Source organism: Scaptodrosophila lebanonensis, unplaced genomic scaffold (genome assembly GCF_003285725.1).
Source record: "Scaptodrosophila lebanonensis strain 11010-0011.00,11010-0021.00 unplaced genomic scaffold, SlebRS2 tig00000101-arrow-pilon, whole genome shotgun sequence".
Classification (NCBI taxonomy): Eukaryota; Metazoa; Arthropoda; class Insecta; order Diptera; family Drosophilidae; genus Scaptodrosophila; species Scaptodrosophila lebanonensis.
In genome coordinates this window covers 4180966-4206397 of record NW_022060569.1, presented here as the reverse complement: position 1 = coordinate 4206397, position 25432 = coordinate 4180966, and the positions used below count along the sequence as shown (strand labels likewise).

Below are 25432 nucleotides of genomic sequence, written 5' to 3'. Positions count from 1 at the left end.
AAACTGATGCTGGATACGCACACATCGATACAGCGAGCTGCATGCAACACACGATATATTTTTAGATAAAGTTTATTTTATTAAAAATAATTAGACCTACGCACATTCAAAATTTTGTACATTTGCATTTCAATTAATAAACAGACAGAACCACAAGAACACTCGTGCAGCTGTGATCTCACATTCCCTTTCAGCTCCTCCGAATACACTTGGTTCAAGTACCAATTGTAAAATACTCAGCCAGTAGTTAGTACTAGAGGCTAACACAACAACACAACTCATAAATACCCTGTACCTTCCACAAAAAAGAAAAAAGGGGGAAACAAATTTATATCAATTAAATTAAATACAAATTATTCAATACATATATACAAAAGTGGAGAAATGTTCATTTACAGTTTCAACAGCATACATTTTCATCAGAATCGTGTCTATATGCGTGTTTATATGCGTGTTTATATGAGTGTATGTATGCAGCACACAGCTGAACCAAAGCAGCAACAACAACAACAGCTGCGGGCAGCGCTGCGGGCAGAGGAACAGGCAGCACATAGGCAACGATTTTAGTTATTGCTATAACTTTCTTCAGAATTGGCCTATCATGATGAAACTTGCCATACGGATACATATTAGAATTACAGTTACGTATGGAAAAAACACAAATAGCGGGGGTGTGAGGGGGGTGCATCAGAGAAAAAATCACAATCTCGTCATTTTTCGAACTTTGGAGAATCTAGATATCAGATTTGGTTATTCTAGCTCTTATACTTTCTGAGATCCTTGCGTTCATACAGATGGATGGACAGACGAACATGGCTATATCGACTCGTCTTGTCACCCTGCTCAAGAATATATATACTTTGTGGGGTCCGCAAAGCCTCCTTCTGCCTGTTACATATATTTGCACAAAAATAGTATAGTCTTTTACCCTTTGGGTACAGGCTATAAATAGCCAAATTATCATTGGCTCACGGCTAAATTTGATAGTGTTCCTGTTCTAGTCAGACAAACATGTTTTCATATGTGGAGGTTTTATATTTATTTGGTGTCATTGCTCCCAAATAGATATATAGTATGTACGTCATATTCGCAATATCATACTATTCAGAATTTGTTTGCATCCCTGAATTAAGCTGCAATTAAAATAATAAGTATTTTATAAATCTAAGTACATAATTTTTGTGGCTGAAAAGGCCCCGCATAAACTTAAAAAGCTTGCTGTACTGACAACAGCGGTTGTGGTTCCTGAAACCTTCACAATTGTACCCATGCACATTGATAAAATAAATTGAGCCAAGAAAACCATACTGCTTACAATGGCCACATCAGTGCCAAGGCCGCGAACTTCGGATCCAAGCTTTGCACACCCTTGTCCGTCCAATTCAAACTGAAAATAAAATATATAAATATTTAATACAAATATCTTAAGAGTTTTATTATATTTGTAGAATTTAGGAGACAATTTCAAAACAACACTTTCTCGCCGCTATGGAATTTCATCAACACTGCACTATGGTTTTTTTTTGCAAATTTGGTTTATACTTATATTTTGGCATCCCAAGAAGAAGTACGAGCTTGTTTTTTGACTTGAACATTTTTGCTATATCCATTATACGATATCGACGATATGCAGGAAAAAAATAATTTACAATGGTCATGGCTTGTGTATTAATTTATAGACTTTAAGTCTTTTATTCAGGAATAAATATATGATTTTGCATATAGCCACTTTAAGCCGATTTGACAGGAACATATATCTGAAATTAAAGACACTTAAAAAATAGGGGTGAAGTACTTTTGATATAGTAAAGAAAAGGAAAGAAATCTTCATTTTGATCAATGTATATACTATACAAGGTGTGTTCCAAAGTAAACAGGACTTTAAAAAAAAAAAACAAATGCGTTTTTCGGCAAAATCAATTTATTTTAGTCAAAATAATCTCCTTAGAATCTGCTATCTTTACCAACTGTCCAGTGAGAATTTCATGACATTTCATCGATTGGAAGTGAAGTTATTGCGTTTTAAGTGTCAGTATGTTTGTGTTATCGGTGCGAAAATGAGCTTCGAACAAAGAGCCAAAATTAAATTTTGTTTTAAAATTGGTAAAACTTTTACCGAAGCGTTTCAATTGATGGAACAAGTTTATGGCGATGATTGCCTATCCCGTAGCAGAGTGCACGAGTGGTTTCAACGTTTTCAAAGTGGTCGTGAGGACACAAATGACGATCAACATGTGGGCCAATCAAATATGTGATCACCGAAAATTCCATCGAAACTGTGCGTGAATTCATCAAAAATCAGCCGACATCATCATTGAAATTGATGGAAATGGAATTGAAATCTCCAAAACATCGATTTATCGCATTTTGACCGAACATTTGGGCATACGAAAGGTGTGTGCACGGTTTGTTTCGCACAAATTAACTGACGAACAAAAATTGCTCAGAATCCAACATTCGAAGGACATCATTAACGAGGTCAAACAGGACAAAAACTTCCTTTACAATATTGTGACTGGTGATGAAACGTGATGTTTCCAATATGATCCTGAAACGAAACGCCAGAGTGCTGAATGGAAAGCACCGGACAAGCCGAAACCCAAAAAATAGCGCATGGAGAAGTCTAAAGTGAAGGCAATGCTGATTTGTTTTTATGATTCGAAGGGTATTGTCCACAAAGAATTTGTTTCACCCAGCCAAAACGCTAATGCGGTATTCTACCTTGGAGTTTTGAAGCGTTTGGTGCGCCGTATTCGACGTGTTCTGCCCGAATATCGCGAAGATGAAAGTTGGCCTTTATTGCACGATAATGCGCCGTCTCATCGATCGACGCTTGTGACCGATTATTTGACCAAAAATCACATTTTAACCATTACCCACTCGCCGTATTCACCTGATATGGCACCGTGCGAATTCTACCTTTTCGGAAAAATGCATTTGCCCATGAAAGGAAATCGTTATGCAGACGTAGATGCCATTCAAAAGGCTTGCACCGGCATACTGGCGGCCATACCGGCCAACGAGCTAAAACACTCGTTCGACTTGCATCTGGGTCGTGCAAAAAGCTGTATTGAACCAGAAGGAGACTATTTTGACTAAAATAAATTGATTTTGCCGAAAAAAACATTTGTTCTGTTTTTTTTTTTTTTAAAAGTCCTGTGTACTTTGGAACACCTCTTGTATATTTAGTATAATTATAGAAATAAAAAAAATTAAGATATTCTAAAACAAAATGTTGATCGATTTTACCTTTCTCGGTATTCGAACTTACATAAAGGGTGTATAATTGCACATCTACAAAGCAATTGCGTCTATGCAAGTGTATGTATGTCTCTGCGCGTCTATTCGTGTCTGTGTGAGCACGTTTGCAGTCAACCAAAGCACCAGCATCAACAACAGCTGCGGGCAGCGCTTGGGCAGCAAATATATTTATGGCTTTAACTTCCTGCTAAATCGGTCTATCATGATGACATACGGACACATAAGCACTAACTGGGGGAATTTGAGTTCGAAATTCCAAAAATTTCGGGAGTTACGACTTGTGGGGAAAAATCAAAAAATAAAACAAACTAGCATAGCGTAAGGCATTTTTGTGCAAAATTTGGTGTCTCTAGCTCTTATAGTTTCTGAGATCCAGGTGTTCATACGGACAGACGGACAGACAGACAGGGCTAGATCGACTCGTCTCGTCATGCTGATCGAGAATATATATACTTTGTGGGGTCTGCCACGCCTCCTTCTACCTGTTACATTTTCAGCTCCCGCAAACCTAATATACTCTTGTTCATTTCATGTACAGAGTATAAAAAGTTGTTAAATATCGGAAGTAAAGTCGAATTTTACACTTCAGATGTGGGGTGAGCCCTCCCAAGTCTTCGCCAATTTACATTATTATTATATCTGAACATGCTCAGCGTAAAATACCACTCGATGGATACGCTAGTTCTCTGAAGTAATTTCACAAGAACGTATTTCACAAAAATGGAAACTGCTTCTGCGGAGGTGCTAGTGAGTGGAGTGAAGCGTTATGGTGAGGTGTCGTCGCAGGCGGTAACGATTACTAGTTTGTTCTTGGAAACGTTGGAAAAGTGGATAGTGTGCGAAATCAGAATGTTTCTGTGAACGCTGCCAAGAACCAACATGTCAGAACAACTTTGTCCGAGCTCGATCTGGAGTTGAATATTCTGGAAAGAATGTCTGACGTGTGCATTGCTCGGAAACGCTTAGCAGAACTGCGGGCAAGTATATATGATATCGAGGCCATGTTGGAAACCCCCGAAGCTGGCCGAGTTTTGATATAAGAGATGTTGAAGCAATAGTTCTAGTATTTTCCGGAGACGATCACCTATTAATTAATGTTTGGGTATGTAAAGTTGAACGCGCAGCGGAAACTTTTAAAATGAATGACAGGCAAACTACTCGCTCTTAGTATGCTGCGCGGTTCTGCAAAGACTTACATCACTTACGAAAAATTATCAACTTGGAAAGAGCATCGAGATTCTTTGACTGATGTGTTTGGCACTAAAACTACACGCTTGGAAGTAGCCAGGTTATTGGAAAGCCGTAAACTCAAAAAGTACGAATCATCGTTACAATATTTTATGGCAATGCGCAACATTGCAAAAAAAAAAAGTGATTTGGAAGACGCTGACATTATAAAATGCTAGTGGACGGGAGGACTTCAGCGGAGGACTTCAGCGGCCATTCGAGCTCCCTGTATTTTTGCAAAACAATGGATGAGTTGCGAAAAGGTCTACTACGTTACGAACAAGTACGTACAATTGCAGTTCGAAAAACAATTGCACCCCGTCGGCTGAGTTCTGAGCCCACAAAGAATATTCGATGTTACAACTGTAATCAGGCTGGCCATTTAAGCAACGATTGTCAGCAACCAAAGAGGCCACCGAGGCTTGCTTTAACAGTTCTGAGGTTGACCACAAAGCTACACAATACCCTAAGAAGATCGTAGGCATTGCTACGGAGAACAACTTATCGTCGCAAGAAGACCAGTCTTACATAACGGGTGCACAGAAGTAAAAAATATTTTTTCGTCGTTAGATTCCGGAAGCCCAATAAGCTTTTTAGCAAGATCTTTTGCGCCACTAAGAATTTTGAAAGGCGAATTATCAAATAGTAAATACCGTGGCTTTGGCTATCAGTCCATCCCAACATTTGGAGAAATTACTTGTTCAGTTCTGTTTGAAAGCAAATATTATGAAATGCCAGTTTATGTAGCTCCCGATTTGATTTTACCAACCCCATTACTATTGGGAAGAAATGCTTTAAGTATACTCAATTTAAAACTTTTGACAGATGTTAAGCATAGATGTAACTGCTAAAATTATAATGCTGATCAAATAATTGGTTTCGTTTATCAATCTTCAATCTTTCTGTGCATCCGTACTCGACAAATCAAAGTTATTTAATTGTAATACAGACGATCACAATAGCCTTAATGAACTAAATGAAAGGAATGTTTGGAAGTTAGTAACAAATGTAATGCATCCAAGGCCGAAGAAGCTGAGCTATTGTATGGTGAACGGTTACGTGAATTTGTTAGCCTTCTTGATGAAAGTCTATTCCAAGCCGACAGGAATTCGGACTAGGTATAGCTGACAAATGCCGAGATTTAATATAGGTTCATTATTTAAACAAAAGCCCAGTTACTCCTTGTTCGCCGAAGTGCACTATGACAATCAAGTTAAATGATAATACACCCTTTCATAGTAGCCCCCGAAGACTGTCGTATTACGAAAGGGATAAAGTTAGAAACATAGTCGAGGATTTGTTGACAAATAATATAATAAGAGAAAGCGATTCGCCATATGCGTCACCAATCGTTTGTTGAAGAAGAAATCGGGTGATATTAGGATGTGCATTTACTACAGAGGCCTTAACAAATTGACAGTTTGTGAAAATTTTCCTATGCCACTTATTGAGGATTGTCTAGAATATTTGGGGGGAAAGTCAGTGTTCTCAGTAATTGATCTTGAAAGCGAATTCCACCAAATAGGTATGGATAACGAATCCATTAAATATACCGCATTTGTGACACCCGACGGGCAATATGAATACCTAAGAATGCCGTTTGGCCTAAAAAAAAGGGCCCGCTGTATTTCAACGGCTTATATCAAATGTTCTTGACCCTTTTTGAAATCTCGAGATCTTGTAGTTTATATGGATGACATTATTGTGGCGACTCGTACTGTTGACGATCATATGGTTGTACTGCAGAAACTATTTGACAAACTAACTGAGTATAGCTTGGAAGTGAATATAAATAAACAACAATTTAAACAAAAAAGAAACCGATTTGAAACTATTAACAGGCACTAAAAAGTAAAAAATAATTGCGTATTCTTCTACAACTTAATATTCAATATATAATGTAGATACGATTATTGTTATTTTTGGAGTCGGTGTCAGCGGTCGCGCGCCGCGCCAGTCAAGAGAAAGAGGCCCTTCATTACGAACCATTTCAGATTCTTTTCTCTTTCTATATCTACTACGTTATTCTTACGGTAATTCCTTGTGTTTAATGTTGACTATATTTTCGTATCAGCATTTCCTTGATTACCCGTATGTCTCAGCATAGTGTCGTATTAAAATTCGTTTGATTCGTTTAACTAGGTACCGGCTTATTTGTTGTTTCAAGGTAGCAGATATTGTCACAGTAGTTATACGTGTATTGGCGTATAAAAGTTAATTTGAAATTGGGTTTAATTAGGTATTGGTAATCTGTCACAGTATATTGTCGTTCGTATAAAAGTTAATTTGTAAAAAAAAGTATTTCTTAAAGTATTCTCATATTATTACTGGTAGATTGATTGATTGATTGATATATTGTAGTGTTCCCTTGGCTGACACCGACTCCAAAAATAACAATAATTGTACCTACATTATATATTGAATATTAAGTTGTAGAAGAATACGCAATTATTTTTTACTTTTTAGTGCCTGTTAATAGTTTGAAATCGGTTTCTTTTTATAGCCTGTACCCAAAGGGTGAAAGGCTATACTAGTTTTGTGCGCATGTATGTAACACACAGAAGGAGGCGTGGCAGACCCCACAAAGTATATATATTCTTGATCAGGATGAGAAGACGAGTCGATATAGCCATGTCCGTCTATCCGTCTGTCTGTATGAGCGCAAGGATCTCAGTAAGTACAAGAGCTAGGATAACCAAAATTGGTATCAAGGTTCCTATAAGCCCTAGGCAGAACGAGTTTGTTTATTTTTTCTGATACACCCCCCCACTCCCCCGCAATTCGTATTTTTTCTTATAACTTCCGTAATTCTCGGAATTTTAAAATCAAAAATTTTGGTAGGTACATCCAGTTAGTACTAATGTGTCCGTGTGCCAAATTTCATCATGATAGGTCAATTCTGAAGAAAGTTATAGCCATAAGTAAAATCGCTGCTCATGCGCTGCCTGCAGCTCTGTCGGCAGCGCTGCCCGCAGCTGTTGTTGTTGTTGCTGCTTTTGTTCAACTTTGTACTGCATACATACACGCATATAAACACGCATAGGTACGTGTATTTTTGCTACACGCATTGTTACGGTTAGATTTTTTCGACGGCATTATACTGAAATTGAAATTCTATTTCACATGATATCTCATTTAAATTTGACACTCATCTACCGGGTGCCTTCGCCTGATATCTAAAACCCATGAACATTTTGTATGTTTTAAGAATTATATGGATTTCTCATGGATGCCATTGTCAGAATTCGACCAAATTGAAATGGGACCACATGGGAATCATCAGCTTTCAAATACAAAAGGAATCATCAAAATCGGTTTACACAGTCGAAAGTTCTGAGGTAACAATGAAAAATACAGTCGAATTGAGAACGTCCTCGTTTGCAGAACCTAACCAAACTCTCATCAAAGTACCCTTAAAGTACATCCTATCCAATAAAAAAAGAATCATCGAAATCGGTTATCGTGATATAAAGTTATTCGTTCATTTGTCTTGCACATACTTAATACAAATTTAAGACTTATGCTGTTTTCTCATGGATGCCATTGTCAGAACTGGATTAAATTTATATGGGACCATTCTGGAAGCACCAGCTTTCAAATGGTATAAGAACCATTAAAAACAGTTCACCCAGTCGAGTGTACCGAGGTAACAAACATAAAAAAAAAAAAAAAAATACAGACGACATTGATAACCTCCTCTTTTTTGAAATCGGTTAAAAAGAGAAAATTCTTAGACAGAAATATGGATTATTTAGGATATAATGTCAGTGCTAAGGGAATAACACCGAACAACAGTCATATGAATGACTTCTTGAATGTTTCCAAGTCATGCAGTAAATGGTTAGGTATCATCCCAAGCGGATTTTTGCAACCAATTTTCCTGCATCAAGATTTTCGCTTTAGTGACAATTGGACACAATAGGCCAAGCCGGTCGTATAAGCGTGATACAAACGATAAAATTGCAAGTTTTGTGGGCACAATATCCAAAGATATATTGCTTGCCGAATATTTAAACGCGTCGTTGCATGGACTCTAGATGAGTCCCAAAGTCTTTGTATCTTCTTGGTGGCCGATCACAAGTTCATCACTGTTTGATGAATGGTTCTAACACTGACACCAATTCATTTTGTAACAGTTGCATTTCTTCAACAGAATGTGCAGATAAAAGGTCGCCCACATAAAAATCGTTGGCCAATGATTTTGATGATAGCGGATGGGACCTGGCATGCAGCTTACTCAAATATTTCAAGCACCGAATGACCAAAAATTGTGCTGGTACCGTGTTCAATCGAAATATATGAAGTGGTTCTGTATTGTTTTTTCTCCAAATAATCATTTGAAAATTGCGCTGCGTCCCTTCGATTTCGACTTGTCGATACATTTTGGCAATGCCAATGTCGAGTACGGACATGGCTGAATCCTAGGACCCACCATAAGAATGTCGTTTAGAGACATTTGTGACGACGTCTTACATGAAGCGTCGAAGACGACTCGTAACTTTGTTGAAGTGCTTTGCGGTCGTAGTACGCATTGATAAGGTATAAAACAAGTAAAAAAGCTAAAGTCGGGTGTCCCGACTTTGAAATACTCTGTATATATGTTTACAATAATTATAGAAAATAAAAAAAATTAAGAAAATAAAAAAAAATTCAATGATCGATTTTACCTTTCTCGGTATTCGAACTCACGTAAAGGGTGTATAATTGCACATTTACATAGCAATTGCGTCTGTGTGAGTGTATGTATGCCTATGCGCATCTATTCGTGTCTGCCTAAACATGTTAGCAGTCAACCAAACAGCCACATCAACAACAGCCGCGGGCAGCGCATGAACAGCGCTGTAGCAGCAAATATATTTATGGCTATAACTTCTTCGTAAATCGGTCTATCATGAAACTTGGCATACGGACACATAATTACTAACTGGGGGTACTTGCAAAATTTTAGTTCAAAATTCCAAGAATTACGGGAGTTAGAGAAAATCGCATTTGCGGGGGAGAGGGGGGAGGGAGGGAAATTCCAAAATATACATTTTCTGCGTATTCATACAAGGCATCTTGGACTAAAATTTGGTGTGCCTAGGTCTTATAGTCTCCGAGATATAGGCGATTATACGAATGGAAAATCGGGAAAACCCCCATAGGGGGGAAGTGGGGGGGAAAATCAAAAAAATAAATCAAACTCGTATAGATTACACACATAACGCATCTTTGTGCAAAATTTGGTGTCTGTTTCTCTTATAGTCTCTGAGAGCCAGGTGTTCATACGGACGGACAGACAGACAGACAGGGCTAGATCGACTCGTGTTGTCACGCTGATCAAGAATATATATATTTTGTGGGGTCTGCCACGCCTCCTTCTGCCTGTTACATTTTTCAGCTCCCGCAAACCTAATATACTCTTGTACATTTCATGTACAGAGTATAATAATGCGGCTCTCTCGGAACAATGTTGCCAACTGGGCTCATGTGACCCATTGAAATGTATTCTTGCATGAAAGCAATGTACATTGATTCAGTGTCGGGCTGCTTAGCCATTCGCCTTTTTAAGTCCAGAAAACGTCGCAACGCTGTCTCATACCAACCATCGAGACAACGTGGGCTCGACTTGAATGGCAATGCAACACTGAGCCGACCCGAGGGAAGACGTGTGATCGACTCTACAAATGACCTCTCGCAAAGCAACTACTCTGGGGTGTATAAGTTGTGACTTGATAACTTGAATTGGGCTGGTACAAAGGACTGGCTAGCCATTGCCGCTTGCGAAGAGTCTGGGGCATATTTATGCAAAAGCGAGTGATGTGGCTGTGAACACACTCTGCAACGACCAGACTTGCAATTCTTTGTACTATGGCCCTTGCGTAAGCAGTTTATGCATAATGGGCACCTTTTAATGAACCTAAAGCGCTCGTCCCGAGACACTGCAGAACGATTTGCAGAACGGACACTTCGGACTAGGAGCTTGGCTCGGCTGCGCAACTGCTAACACCGTTCTACCAGCTCTTTTTGCAAAGTCGGGATTAGGTTAGGTTAGGTTGAAAGGTTAGTGCCGCCAGTGCCTTTGGATAGTTAGCATCGGTGATTTGATAGGCCTTTACTGTGCCTAGCGCTCCTTTGTCTAAGTAAGACAACAAATGGTTGAACTTTTCAATGTTCGAAAGCGACGGTTCATTGTCAACCAAATTTTCAAATAGACCTATAAAATTCTTATACTCCGAATAGCTTCCACTAAACTTCGGCAGCTTCATGGTGGACAGCTACTTGCTATGCGAGCCTGATCCAAACATTGTGGAATTAAACAGGCTGTTGTAAATGTTTAATTTGAATTTAAAAAAAAAGAAGCAAAACTTTTATGTTTATCGATTTAATGTATCGAAATATTCAAAGAACATATTTATTTTTGATTTAGAAGTTCAGTTCATTCTTTTTTTAGTTCGTCTTTCTGATTCTGATTCTTTGCGGCAAACACACAAGATCGCTGTGCAAAAGCTAATTTAAAAATAGTTATATTTAAACACTGCAAATAGAACTAATTATTGAGTAATTAATCATTAGTGTTTTTATTGTGAATGTTGTTATTGTGAGGTGACGAAATAATTACAAAGGAAATTGTCACTTGTGCGTCCGAGTGCAACATGGTCCCTCAAGCCGGCTCAATTGTTAATTAATATTTCGCAGGTAAAGTGCAACACAGGCTTTCCCTTTGAGTTTTAGGCCGACTACCTTTACTCAGTAGCAACGTCTCTGTTGTGATGCACAACTTTTCTAAATCTGCCCTAGACACTAAACCAGGATCTATTTGATCTAATTCCTCTTGCACATTAAACGCTTTATCAACATAGCGTGTTAAAATTCGTAGCCGACACTCCATTTCGACTGGCTCGATACTGCCAGGGCCTTTATGAAGCACATCTTTTATGTGCTGTATATCTTTTACTACATTGGAATGCAACTGCAACAATGAATCGAGCTTTTCTGTTTCGAAATCATCAGTTGACTTGCTTTGGCTATGCTTGCTGCATTTTCCAGCCATTTTACTGATAACAAGTCAAAATATGCACCTTTATTTTATAAATTTTTACACTACAATAGCAATGCGACGCTATAAGTGCATATGTTAGTGCGTATAAATAGATAACCGACAAATTATCTATCAGCTGTGAAGAAAGCGAATGCGTATGTAAACAACCTACAGCCGAAACCAAATATGCAGCTGGTGCAGGTAATTTAGAAAAAACACGCACAACTGTAATGTTACTAACAGTGCACTGATTATGCTAACATCGAGTTGAACAGCTGTCTCACAAAATTAACAGCGACGTCTGCACTGCACGATAGCAGTGGGCGACGCAACAACAATATGTGCGAAGACGGCTGCAACGACTCACGCTGCTAGAATTTTAAAGCTGTGACTGCAAAGCAGCGAGAGCAGATCGGTTAGCAATGTAATTTACAGCTTCAATTGCGAGCGCACAATCCAATGTGCAAAGAGAGAGCGATTACAACAACAGCAACTGCCGCCAGCAACGAAATAACTAGCCACTGACTGCCGAAAAGATCAAATGCACGATTACAAGTGTATGTGGATATATATGTCTATGCCTATGTAATATAACAGCAGCTTCTCTGATGGAGCTAGAACAGCGGGGCAACGATGAGAGAATTGAAAAGAAAGGCGGCGGTAGAGAAAGGCGCGTTGACCCGAATCAGCATGACGAGAGAAATCGATCTAGACATGTCCGTCCGTCAGTCTGTCTGTCCGTCTGTCTGGATGAATGCGAGGATCTCAGAAACTATAAAAGCTAGAATAACCAAAGTTGGTATCCAGATTCTCCTATGTCCGAGAAAGGACGAGAATTTCGCTACAGAATTTTGACAATACCGTAAATATTTCAAAAGTTACATTAACCAAACTTTGCACACATAATGCACACATATACATAATAGTCTACTTTGGTTTCAAATTTCTTTTAAATCGGTTAATTCTAAGAAAAGTTAATAGCGAATTATTGACGTTGCTAAATTGTTTAGTCAAACTAACTAATGCAAGTTGTGAAAATAGTTAGGACATACATATATATGTATAATAAATAAACCAAATGCCAAAAAAAAAAATTGCGGCCCACTTAATTTGCCAAAGGAATATATAAGTGTATGTACGTGCAAATTTTTTTATGCACTATATGGATATGTACATATGCACAAGCGAACGAGTTTGCCACTATTTATTCCACACTTGTTACCTGTGAGAAACTTCCCTGTAGGTGGTGACACTGCATGACGAACGCTACTTGCCGATGTACAAGAGTAATTACCAACAAGACCAGGTAGTCCAGAACAGACCAGATCCAAATGTAGCACAAAACTCCAGTCCACCCGGGGGCGCCAAAATGTTCCCCAGAACACAACAATTGTTCAACAGGAACAAGGGAAATTGCCGGTGGGCAAAAGCGAATCGATCCAGTGGAGATTTGTTGGCAGACTGGCCCTATGATTTGCTACACTTCACTTGGATTGTTCTCAAATGGAACAACTGAACTTAATTGAACGCGTATGTGTCGAACGAAAGGAACAACTGCACGGTACTTGTTCAATTTAACAAATGTTTTATTGAAATGTAATTAAATCTAGCTTAAGCCTAACTTCAAATTTGGCGCTATGCTAGCCCGTGAGAGCGCGAGAACAATAACAGCGCGAGAGAGCTGTGTGCAGACAACTTAACATTTTATGCTCATGTTATAGGTGCATAAGGCAGACTTAGAACTATGGCAATATTTCGACTTCATTAAACTTAAAATTAATAATTCCAAACCATATCTGCAGAACTGCCATAACAATACACTTAAACAAAGTCTTTCCGCACCCCCAGTTCCCTCATTGTAAAGTGCGAACCGCGAAACGGAGCTGCATACGAATGCAAGCTGGCATGGGTATGGAGCTGTTCTTCTGCAGAAGCAGGACGATGGAAAACTCCATCTAGTTTTCTTTTTCTCAAGAAAAAGTACTGCAGACGAGACGAAATATCACAGCTTTGAGCTCGAGACACTTGCAATAATAATAATGTATATGCCCTTCGACGGTTTAGGATGTATTTGGAGCATATGCATTTTCGCATATTGACAGACTGTAACTCTTTAGTCCAAACGTTGAGCAAGAATGCTGTTAATCCCGCTGGTTCTTGGAACTGGAAGGATACAATTATTCTATTGTACATCGGACGGGATCAGGAATGACTCACGTTAATGCGCTCAGCAGACAAGTGAATCCGTTAGAGTCCGAAAGTAATGACCCTGTGGCTAATGTTGTAACTTTATTTGAGGAGGAAGAGATTTTCCAGTCCTTAGCCAAATTATTTAAAACGCATGAACATATTTTGTCAAGGGCAATTATAGGATTGGTAGGTGCAGCCCCGGGAGATGTTGAATTGCTTTTGCAAACAGAGCAAATGCTAGATAGAGAGGTTATAGCTATTCGAAACGAGTTGGAGAAAGGTAGTGTTAAGAACTTTGACTTGATTGACGGATTATGCCAGAACAAATAATTTGTTTGGTCCACGAGAAGTTGGGTCACTTTGCGTTAGAAAAGTGTATTGAGGATTTAAAAGCCAAATATTGGTTCCAGTTTAAAAGCCAAATATTGGTTCCAGTCGATGAAGGCAAAGGTGAAATCATACATTCACAATTGCTTGCCTTGTATCTTGCACTCTGTCCCCAATCTGTATGCTTTTCGATACAATTCACATCGACCATTTAGGTCCTTTACCGTGAGTCCAATCTAAAAGCAAGCATATTCTGGTCGTTATTGATTCGTTTACCAAGTTTGTAAGGCTGTACCCAGTAACCAAGACTCGTGAAGTAAATGCCTGTTTAGAAAAGTACTTTGCATGCTATAGTCGACCCAGAAAAGTTATATCTGATCGAGGTTTGTGTTTCACATCCCTCGAAGAGCTTCTGAAGAAGTGAAGTATTCAGCATGTTAAGGTAGCCACTGGAGCCTCAGACGAATGGGCAGGTTGTGCATGCCAAACGCGTATTGTCCTCTATGCTTGGGAAACTGTCTGAACCCATAAACCAGTCTGATTGGTACAAGATTCTTTATCGCGTAACGTGTTGTGACTCATGTAGCAATTTCAATGGCACAATTGTTGTAACAACAAGAGAGAACGCTACAGTCGAGCTGTGGGGCTTAGTGAAATACCCTGTATCCAGGTAAACTTCCGGCACTGAGGTATATGCGCCTCTAGCAGAAGCAAAAGGAAGAAGAAGTAAAATTGTTTCGCTAATAACTTATCTTAAAACTAATCGATTTAAATGAAAAATAAAAGTAGATAATTATGAAGAAATTATGTGTGCAAAATTTGGTTAAGGTAGCTTTTGAAATGTGGACGGTATTGACGAAATTCTGTAGCGGACGAAGGGGGGGGGGGGGGGGGGGGGAAATTCCAAAAAATAAAATAAACTTGTCCTTTCTCGGACCTAGGAGAAACAGGGATACCAACTTTGGTTATTCTAGCTTTTATAGTTTCTGAGATCCTTGCGTTCATCCAGAGGGACAGACGGACGGACATGTCTAGATCGATTTCTCTCATCATGCTGATTCAGAATATATATACTTTATGGGGTCGGAGATGCTTCCTTCTGCATGTTACATACTTTGCACAAACCTAATATACCCTTTTTACCCTGCTGGTACAGGGTATAAAAAGAGAACTATCGGATGCAATACCTTGAAAACATTGCTTGTATATGCTTTGCCCAGTAGTTCCATCAAATCCATAGCTGAAAATTAACTTTCAGCGTATTATTAAGGCACATTAGGAAGTAATTGTAAAACATCCTGCTGCATTTCCAGTATTCGGTAAACTGTGTGGCTTAACACATTCTGTAAGAGAATGTCCGGATAACCTGGGTATATGTCCCCGTTATACTTTTTAGCATTTTGCTTTATGCGAAGATATTGCCTTTTCGTAAGCCCAATTTCTAGTATAAGCGCTTAAGCGTTATCTGCCGGCATTTTTATTGCTTCCGCCACAATAAGCTTCCTAGACATTTTTTTTTACATCTTCGTTTGCAGACAGTTATTATTTTCAGAAATTTCTGAGCCTAATTTTTTTTTATAGCCTGTACCCAAAGGGTGAAAGGCTATACTAGTTTTGTGCGCATGTATGTAACACACAGAAGGAGGCGTGGCAGACCCCACAAAGTATATACATATATTCTTGATCAGGATGAGAAGACGAGTCGATATAGCCATGTCTCAGAAAGTATAAGAGCTAGAATAACCAAACTTGGTATCCAGGTTCTCCTAAGAAAGGACGAGTTTGTGTTTTATTTCTGTTGCACCCCTCCACTCCCCCGCAATTCGTGTTTTTTCTTATAACTTCCGTAATTCTCGGAATTTTGAAATTGAATTTTGGTAGGTATATCCAGTTAGTACTAATGTGTCCGTGTGCCAAATTTCATCATGATAGGTCAATTCTGAAGAAAGTTATAGCCATAAGTAAAATCGCTGCTCATGCGCTGCCTGCAGCTCTGTCGGCAGCGCTGCCCGCAGCTGTTGTTGTTGTTGCTGCTTTTGTTCAACTTTGTACTGCATACATACACGCATATAAACACGCATAGGTACGTGATGTAAATGTATGCTGTTTAAACTGAACATAAACATGTATTCTAATTTAATTTAATCAATTAATTTTAATTAATTAATTAATTCATTTTTTTTAAATTAATTTAATTTCTTTTTTTTAATTTTTTTTTTTAATTTTTATTTTTTGTGGAGAGTACAGGCTATTTTACTGTCGGGCTTGCTCGACTATAGCCTTCTATCTTGTTTTTAATCGGGAACTACCATTTCCATAAGATAGTTTTGGACGACCAACCATATTTTTTGATACAGAACTATTATCAATTGAAATAACTAAACAAGTAAAAAAGCTAAAGTCGGGTGTCCCGACTTTGAAATGCTCTGTACATATGTTTACAATAATTATAGAAAATAAAAAAAAAATTAAGAAAATTTAAAAAAAAATTTGGTTCGATTTGACCTCTCTCGGTATTTGAACTCACGTAAAAGGTGTATAATTGCACATATACTTGTACATAGCAATTGCGTCTATGTGGGTGTATGAATGCCTATGCGCATCTATTCGTGTCTGCATAAACATGTTAGCAGTCAACCAAACAGCCACATCAACAACAGCCGCGGGCAGCGCATGAGCAGCGCTTGGGCAGCGCTGTAGCAGCAAATATATTTATGGCTATAACTTCTTGTTAAATCGGTCTATAATAGTGGCATACGGAGACATAATGACCAACTGAGGGTATTTGCAAAATTTGAGCTCAAAATTCCAAGAATTACGGGAGTTACGATATACGAATGGCCAATCGGGAAAAACCCAATAGTGGTGAAGTGGGGGGGGGGGGAATCAAAAAGTAAAACAAACTCATATAGAATACACACATAAGGCATCTTTGTGCAAAATTTGGTGTCTCTATCTCTTATAGTCTCTGAGATCCAGGTGTTCATACGGACGGACAGACGAACAGACAGACAGACATAGATCGACTCGTCTTGTCATGCTGATCAAGAATATATATACTTTGTAGGGTCTGCCACGCCTCCTTCTGCCTGTTACATTTTTCAGCTCCCGCAAACCTAATATACTAATATACTATTATACTCTTGTACATTTCATGTACAGAGTATAAAAAGAAAAATTAAAAAAAGAAAAATTAAAAGAACAATTTTTTTTAAATTAAATTATTTTAAAAAAATTTTGTAAATTTATTAAATTAATTAATAAAATTGATTTAATACATACATAGATTACGTATCAATATAAAAAAAAAAAAAACAAATTTGACCTGCCTAGGGCTCAGGGGAACCTGAATACCAAGTTTGGTCATTCTAGTTCTGGGGCCTTCTGAGATCCTTGCGATCGTCCAGACGGACGGCATTTCAGCCGTTGATGAACCCAGATCTTCTTTTTAACATATTCTAAGATTTAGTAAAACTGTTGGCAAGAGCCAAGACGTTTCTGGTGTACACATAAGAGCATCTTTAAACGAACGATGTCATCTTTCAATCATTCCATTTGATTGGGGGTGATATGCCGCCGTGTGTATGCGCTCGTCTTGGGCCAGCCAAAGCGTGTGATCCAATTTGACCAGAAAATCGAAGCCACCGTGTCAGCAGACATGTCTTTCAAAGGGACCGCTTCAGGCCATCTGGAGAACCGATCGATCATCGTCAAACAACACCGGTATTCATCCACCATCGGCATAACGACTACTTGTACATATGTCTAAATGTACATGGTCAAAACGGGTTCCAGGCATTGCGATTTTATCTGGCATTATTTTGTTATGACGATGGATTTTAATTTCGTGTCCACAATGATACGTCCCTCTTCATAAGGGGCCAAACATACTTGCGGAGTATCTGCTGAATAGTGGATCGGCTGCTTAGATGGGAGACATTATGGGCGGCAGCGAAGACACAATGGCGCAATGGCTGTGGAATGTACGGTCTAAGTTCTCCAGTTGATATGTCGCAATAAGCCGAAGCATTTTTATCAAATTTAAGGCTAGTGCTACCTAATAAAAGATCCTGTAGATCGCTGTCGTTCTTCTATTTTATCAAGTGTCATTGCCATCGGCATTGAAATGGCATTTAAGCGTGATAATGCGTCGGCCACTGTATTATTTGAACCAGATACATGCATTATATTTGTGGAGTATTGTGAGATAAAATCGAGGTGTCGAAGCTGGCGGGGTGAAGCTTTCTCAGGCTTCTGAGAGCAGGCATACGTGAGGGGCTTGTGATCTGTTTTAATAACAAAAACACGCGCCTCCAGTATATGTTTAAAGTAGCGTATGGCGTCGTAGATGGCTAGCAACTCTCGGTCGTACGTGCTATAATTCTTTTGAGTTTGCGATAGTTTTCGTGAGAAGAATCCTAGCGAATCCTACCACCTGCCGTCGACTTGCTGTTCTAAGGCTGCACCTATAGCCGTATCGGAAGCGTCGCATAACAGACTTAATGGAACATTATCAGCAGGATGTGATACAACAGTGGCTTCTGCCACGGAACGCTTACATATCTCAAAAGCCTTTGTTGCATCCAAAGTCCAATCAATTACTCTCTTGTCATTCTTTTTCATACCACGACAAATTTCGATAAGTGGTTCTTGGATCGCAGATGCATTGCGAATACATCGGCGATAATAATTAAAGATGCCCAGGAATCGGCCAAGTTCGAAGACTGTTTCGCGTCGATTGTAGTTAATGATGACATTGATTCGATCTTCTGGCGGACGTATTCCGTTTTCGCCAATGGTGTAACTTAAAAATTTTACTTCGGGCTTGACGATTCGACATTTCTTTGATTAATGCTCAAACCATTATTTTGAAGTATGGAGAGAACCGTCAGTAAATGTTGTTCGTGTTCATCTGGAGTTGCTGACATGATCAGGATATCGTCTATATAACAGTAGACCAAATCGATGCCCCAAAATATGCTGTCCATAAAACGCTGAAATGTTTGCGTAGCGTTTTTCAGACCGAAAGGTATATAGAGAAACTCTACGAGTCCAAATGGTGTGCATACGGCGGTTTTTTCAATATCCCCATTGGCCATCGGAATTTGGTAATAGGCGCGTACCAAATCAAGGGTCGTGAATATAGTTTTGCCATGAAGCTTTTCTGCAAAATCCTGAACAAGTGCTACTGGATAGCCGTCGGGTACCGTTATAGCATTAAATTTACGATAATCTCCGCAAGCTCGCCATATGAAGAGGGCTGGCCCAACTACTCTTGGATGGGCGACAAATGCCTTGGTCGAGTGGAAAATTAACCTCCTCTTGGCGATAGCGAGTTTCTCTCCAGAGCGGCGTCGTGGTCGATCAGCGACTGGCTTTCCATTGGTTCGATATGGTGTACTACACTGTGTGTAATATTCACCGCGCTGTGCTTAATGGGAACCGTCGTTACGCTGACAAACTGCTTCAATATGCCGCGAAAATCGTTGTCATCCTTGTCGGCGATGATGAATGGCGACCTAAATGAGCGACGCAGGCCTAAGTCGAGGATCAGAACGTGCTTCCCATAAGTGTGAATCGTAGACTGATTTGCTGCAAATAGATCGAGGTTATTGTGAATTGTTTTAAAGTTGATTGATGTACGTGGTAAAACGGAAACCACAGAACCAGAGTCGACAAGAAGTGTGTTTTTGAATTGCGATCAAAAATGTGTAAACGGGGCACAATCGGTCGGGTTGCTGGTTGTCATACAGCTGCCGCCAACCAGCGAGGACGGCATTTGCGCGCAGCCTTGCCAAACTCTTTGTGGAACCAACAAAACTCGGAGTCGCCGGTCCTTGAAGCTATTGCATCTTGGGGGGAGCGTGAGCAAGATTTGGACCGTGAGTTTTTAAGGCTCCTTACTTCCAGCTGGAGCTTGTTAACAGCGTCCACAAGCGATAGAACCGTTGAATTGATGTCTGATGATTTCAGCGCTCGTGAAACAGCTTCTACACCAGCTACTGGAGCATGTTGCTGTTGTATGGACATCTCACATATGACTGTGGTGTTTGCTGCTTCTAACACTTAGTCGACCACTTTTGCGAGGCTGCTCAAATCGTCTTCCTTCCAGACCGATAAAAGTGGCCGTATCGATTGAGGCATCTGACACATGAAAAGCGCGCGTATGATTGTTTCACTCCCTGCGTTTGGAGCAAGTCGCTTCATCCGAGCTAAAATTTCGGTGGGCTTTAGACCAGCAGTCTCAATGCCTACGAGTAGACGCTTCAGCTTGCTTTCCGCAGATTCTGCAAATTGGGTGATTAGGCGGTCCTTGAGTGCAATTTAACGATCTACAAGGGGTGTTCCAAAGTAAACAGGACTTTGAAAAAAAAAAAAACAGAACGGAACAGAACAAATGGTTTTTTGGGCAAAATCAATTTATTTTATTCTAAATAGTCTCCTTCTGCTTCAATACAGCTTTTTGCACGATCCAAAAGCATGTCGAACGAGTGTTTTAGCTCGTTGGCCGGTATGGCCGCCAGTATGCCGGTGCAAGCCTTTTGAATGGCCTCTACGTCTGCATAACGCTTTCCTTTCATGTGCAAATGCATTTTTCCGAATAGGTAAAAGTCGCACGGTGCCATATCAGGTGAATACGGTGAGTGGTTAATGGTTAAAATTCGATTTTTGGTCAAATAATCGGTCACAAGCGTCGATCGATAAGACGATTCTGAGCAATTTTTGGTCGTCAGTTAATTTGTGCGGAACAAACCGTGCACACACCTTTCGTAAGCCCAAATGTTCGGTCAAAATGCGATAAATCGATGTTTTAGAAATGTTCAATTCCATTTCCATCAATTTCAATGATGATTTCGGCTGATTTTTGATGAATTCACGCACAGTTTCGATGGAATTTTCGGTGATCACGAATTTTGATTGTCATTTATGTCCTCACGAACATTTTGAAAACGTTGAAACCACTCGTGCACTCTGCTACGAGATAGGCAATCATCGCAATAACTTGTTCCATCAATTGAAACGTTTCGGTAAAAGTTTTACCAATTTTAAAACAAAATTTAATGTTGGCTCTTTGTTCGAAGCTCATTTTTGCACCGATAACACAAACATACTGACAATTAAAACGCAATAACTTCACTTCCAATTGATGAAATGTCAGCATTGTGCTGCAATCATGTTCACATAGACGAGACTACACTCACATAGACACAATTGCTTTGTAAATCTGCTATTATACACCGTTTACGTGAGTTCGAATACCGAAGGAGGTAAAATCGTTCAAAAAAAAAAAATTTTTTTTTCTTAATTTTGTTCATTTCTATAATTATTCAAAACATATATACAGAGAATTTCAAAGTCGAGACACCTGACTTTAGCTTCCCTACTTGTTATGATCGATCTTGAATGAGCATCATTATATGTTTGCGAAATGATAGGGTTCGGTCACTTTGTTTAATGATCGAAACATACGAGACGATCGAGCATGAGCGTATGATCAAAAAATGTTTAAAAATGTGTATGTATATTCGTATTTTAAATGAAGAAGCGCAGAATTGAAATTAAAAGAGAAAGTATACTTAAGTAGAGACTGATATTGCTTATGTGTGCCATTAACTTCAATAAATATGTAAAAAAAATCATCTTTATATATATAAAACAGTTTGTCCTGACTGACTGATTGGTGATCAACGCGCAGCCCAAACGATAAGAGCTATAAATCTGAGGTTGGCGTAAGTTTGCGATAAGATTTGTAAAATTCGTGCTCCAAAGGGGGAAAGCAGGCTCCAACGTTTTTATGGAAAATCTACAGTTTTCTACCGATAAACCGTAAGTTTAGTTTTTGTTTTGGCTTTGTTTGTCATGGCAATAACTTCCTGTTAAATCGGGCTATTATGAAACTTGGCATACAGACTCATAATAATAAATACAAATTTTCTGCGTATTAACATAAGGCATCTGTGGGGAGGAAAATCAAAAAAATAAAACAACCTTGCACAGCGTACTCACATAAGGTATCTTCGTGCAAAATTTGGTGTCTCTAGCTCTTATAGTCTCTGAGATCTAGGTGCTCATACGGACGGACGGACGGACAGACAGACGGACAGACAGACTTACAGGGCTAGATCGACTCGTCTTGTCATGCTGATCAAGAATATATACTTTGTGGGGTCTGCCACGCCTCCTTCTGCCTGTTACATTTTTCATTTTGGGTGGAAAGCAAATATCTAAAAGAAAACAATGTTAATGTTAGCCACATTTGCATAAAATAAATTTTGCGAAAAAGTAAAATATATATTATGTACATATATCGGTCCTTAAAATAGGACTACCATATACACATGTATCTACATATATACTAATATTATAAAGAGGAAAGATTTGATTGTTTGTTTGTATGTTTGTTGGTTTGAATTGAAAAGGCTCCGAATCTACTGGACACTACACTATCGACAGTGAACATGGGCTATTTTATATTTGCAAAAAAGAATGGAATCCTTACTAAAACGCCAATTATGTAACCAAAGGTTTAAAAAAAAGTACCTTAAAAAACTCCTGAATAGCATGTTGCCAGTCCATAATCATCCTCGAAACATTGTCACTTTAAATATTAAGGCAATATTATTCAAAAGCCCCCAGCCAAATAAAAAATTACAAATTGATCGACACCGTGATTAATATTGAACACATTTAAATTCACTAAGCCCTTCTGGACTGCCGCCACATGAATTGACGGTAAAATTTGGAATTTCAATAATGTTTTTGAGAAATTAAAGCTATTCAAGCATGTGCAATGGGACGAGGCTGCTTATTAAGGAATTGCAAGACAATTTAAGTGTAGCAACTATTATCAACGACCCAGAAACTGGTCAAATAGCTCATATAACGAGGACACCGAGGATACCGATGATCCCATTTGATCATTTATATGGCTTCAATTTCCGGTAGTCCCAAGGCCAAGCCATCAAATTAGTGGGGATCGACATACGAAAGCAATGTTTTATTTATTTTGCTACCACAAAATAAAACATCAAATATCTTTTACATAGATCCTCTGACTTAATAAAAAACAAGATAGAACGCTACAGTCGAGCAAGCCCGACAGTAAAATAGCCTGTACTCTCCACAAAAAGGAAAAACTAAAAAAAATTAAAAAAAAATTAAATTATTTAAAAAAATGAATTAATTAATTAATTAAAATAATTAATTAAATTAAATTAGAATACATGTTTATGTTCAGTTTAAACAGCATACATTTACATCACGTACCTATGCGTGTTTATATGCGTGTATGTATGCAGCACAAAGTTGAACAAAAGCAGCAACAACAACAACAGCTGCGGGCAGCGCTGCCGACAGAGCTGCAGGCAGCGCATGAGCAGCGATTTTACTTATGGCTATAACTTTCTTCAGAATTGACCTATCATGATGAAATTTGGCACACGGACACATTAGTACTAACTGGATGTACCTACCAATTCCAAGAATTACGGAAGTTATAAGAAAAAACACGAATTGCGGGGGAGTGGGGGGGTGTATCAGAAAAAATAAACAAACTCGTTCTGCCTAGGGCTTATAGGAACCTTGATACCAATTTTGGTTATCCTAGCTCTTGTACTTACTGAGATCCTTGCGCTCATACAGACAGACGGATAGACGGACATGGCTATATCGACTCGTCTTCTCATCCTGATCAAGAATATATATACTTTGTGGGGTCTGCCACGCCTCCTTCTGTGTGTTACATACATGCGCACAAAACTAGTATAGCCTTTCACCCTTTGGGTACAGGCTATAATAACAAAAAAATCTACAAATTAACAAAAAACAAGTAAAAAAGCTAAAGTCGGGTGTCCCGACTTTGAAATACTCTGTACATATGTTTACAATAATTATAGATAGAAAAAAAAATAAGAAAATTTAAAAAAATTTGATCGATTTTACCTTTCTCGGTATTCGAACTCACGTAAAGGGTATATAATTGCACATTTACATAGCAATTGCGTCTGTGTGAGTGTATGTATGTTTATGCGCGTCTATTTGTGTCTGTGTAAGCATTTTCGCAGTCAACTAAACAGCAACATCAACAACAGCCGCGGGCAGCGCTTGGGCAGCGCTTGGGCAGCGCTTGAGCAGCGCTGCAACAGCAAATATATTTATGGATATAACTTCTTGTTAAATCGGTCTATCATAGTGAAACTCGGCATACGGACACATAATAACTAACTGGGGGTTCAAAATTCCAAGAATTACGGGAGTTAGAGAAAATCGCAATTGCGGCGGAGAGGGGGGAGGGAGGGAAATTCCAAAATATACATTTTCTGCGTATTCATACAAGGCATCTTGGACTAAAATTTGGTGTTCCTAGGTCTTATAGTCTCCGAGATATGGGCGATTATACGAATGGAAAATCGGGAAAACCCCCATGGGGGGAAGTGGGGGGGAAAATAAAAAAAATAAAACTAACTCGTATAGCGTACACACATAAGGCATCTTTGTGCAAAATTTGGTGTCTCTAGCTCTTATAGTCTCTGAGATCTAGGTGATCATACGGACGGACGGACGGACGGACAGACAAGGCTACATCGACTCGTCCAGTCACGCTGATCAAGAATATATACACTTTGTGGGGTCTGCCACGCCTCCTTCTGCCTGTTACATTTTTCAACTCCCGCAAACCTAATATACTCTTGTACATTTTATGTACATAGTATAAAAAGAATAAGCAGTAGAGGATCTAAATGACTACCCTGTGGGACTCCCGAAGTTACTTTTATAGCTTTTATCAGTACGCCGTTAAAAATTACACGTTGTATTCTGCCAAACATATAACTAGATATCCATACAATAAGATTTTTGGTAAATTGCAAAAGCCCCAACTTGTAGATCAATCGCTCATGATTGACAGAATCGAAAGCTTTGTTAAAGTCAGTGTAGACTAGATCCGTCTGGCTCTTAGCTAAAAACCCATTCGATATAAACGATTTGAGCTCGAGGAGATTCGTTGAGGTAGAGCGGCGTTTCATAAATCCATGTTAGAACGGAGAAATTATGGACCTGCAATTATGTTGTAACTGGGTGGTCATCAGTTTTTCCAGAAGCTTAGGGATAGCTGAAAGTTTAGCAATTCCTCTGTAATTGTAAATATCAGATTTATATCCTTTTTTTTTGAAGAGAGGGAATATGTTAGATCCTTTCCAGATATCGGGAAAGCAGCAACTCTGAAGGAAAAAGCTGGTAAAGTGGTTTACTTAGAGCAACCGCATATAATTTCAAACGCAGCTTGGTATACCATCCGGACCGGGTGCAAAACTTTGCTTAAGTGTTTGAAGGTTTGACAAAGTGGAAGGTTCATCGACAACAGGCGTCTTTGCTGGGCTAAGTAAAATGTGCTTATAATTATAAGTT

At 39.0% G+C, this 25432-nt stretch overlaps 1 protein-coding gene across 1 annotated transcript in view; it reads right to left on the bottom strand.

Annotated features, from left to right (window-relative positions):
• Positions 1-455: 455 nt before the first annotated feature.
• The window catches only part of LOC115628089 (proton-associated sugar transporter A), a 172289-nt gene continuing 147312 nt past the window's right edge, over positions 456-25432 (bottom strand). Inside the window, exon 7 of the mRNA XM_030524066.1 lies at positions 456-1387. Within this exon, the coding sequence (XP_030379926.1) occupies positions 1157-1387 (231 nt within the window). The 3' untranslated portion in view covers positions 456-1156. The remainder of the gene's footprint in view (positions 1388-25432) is intronic.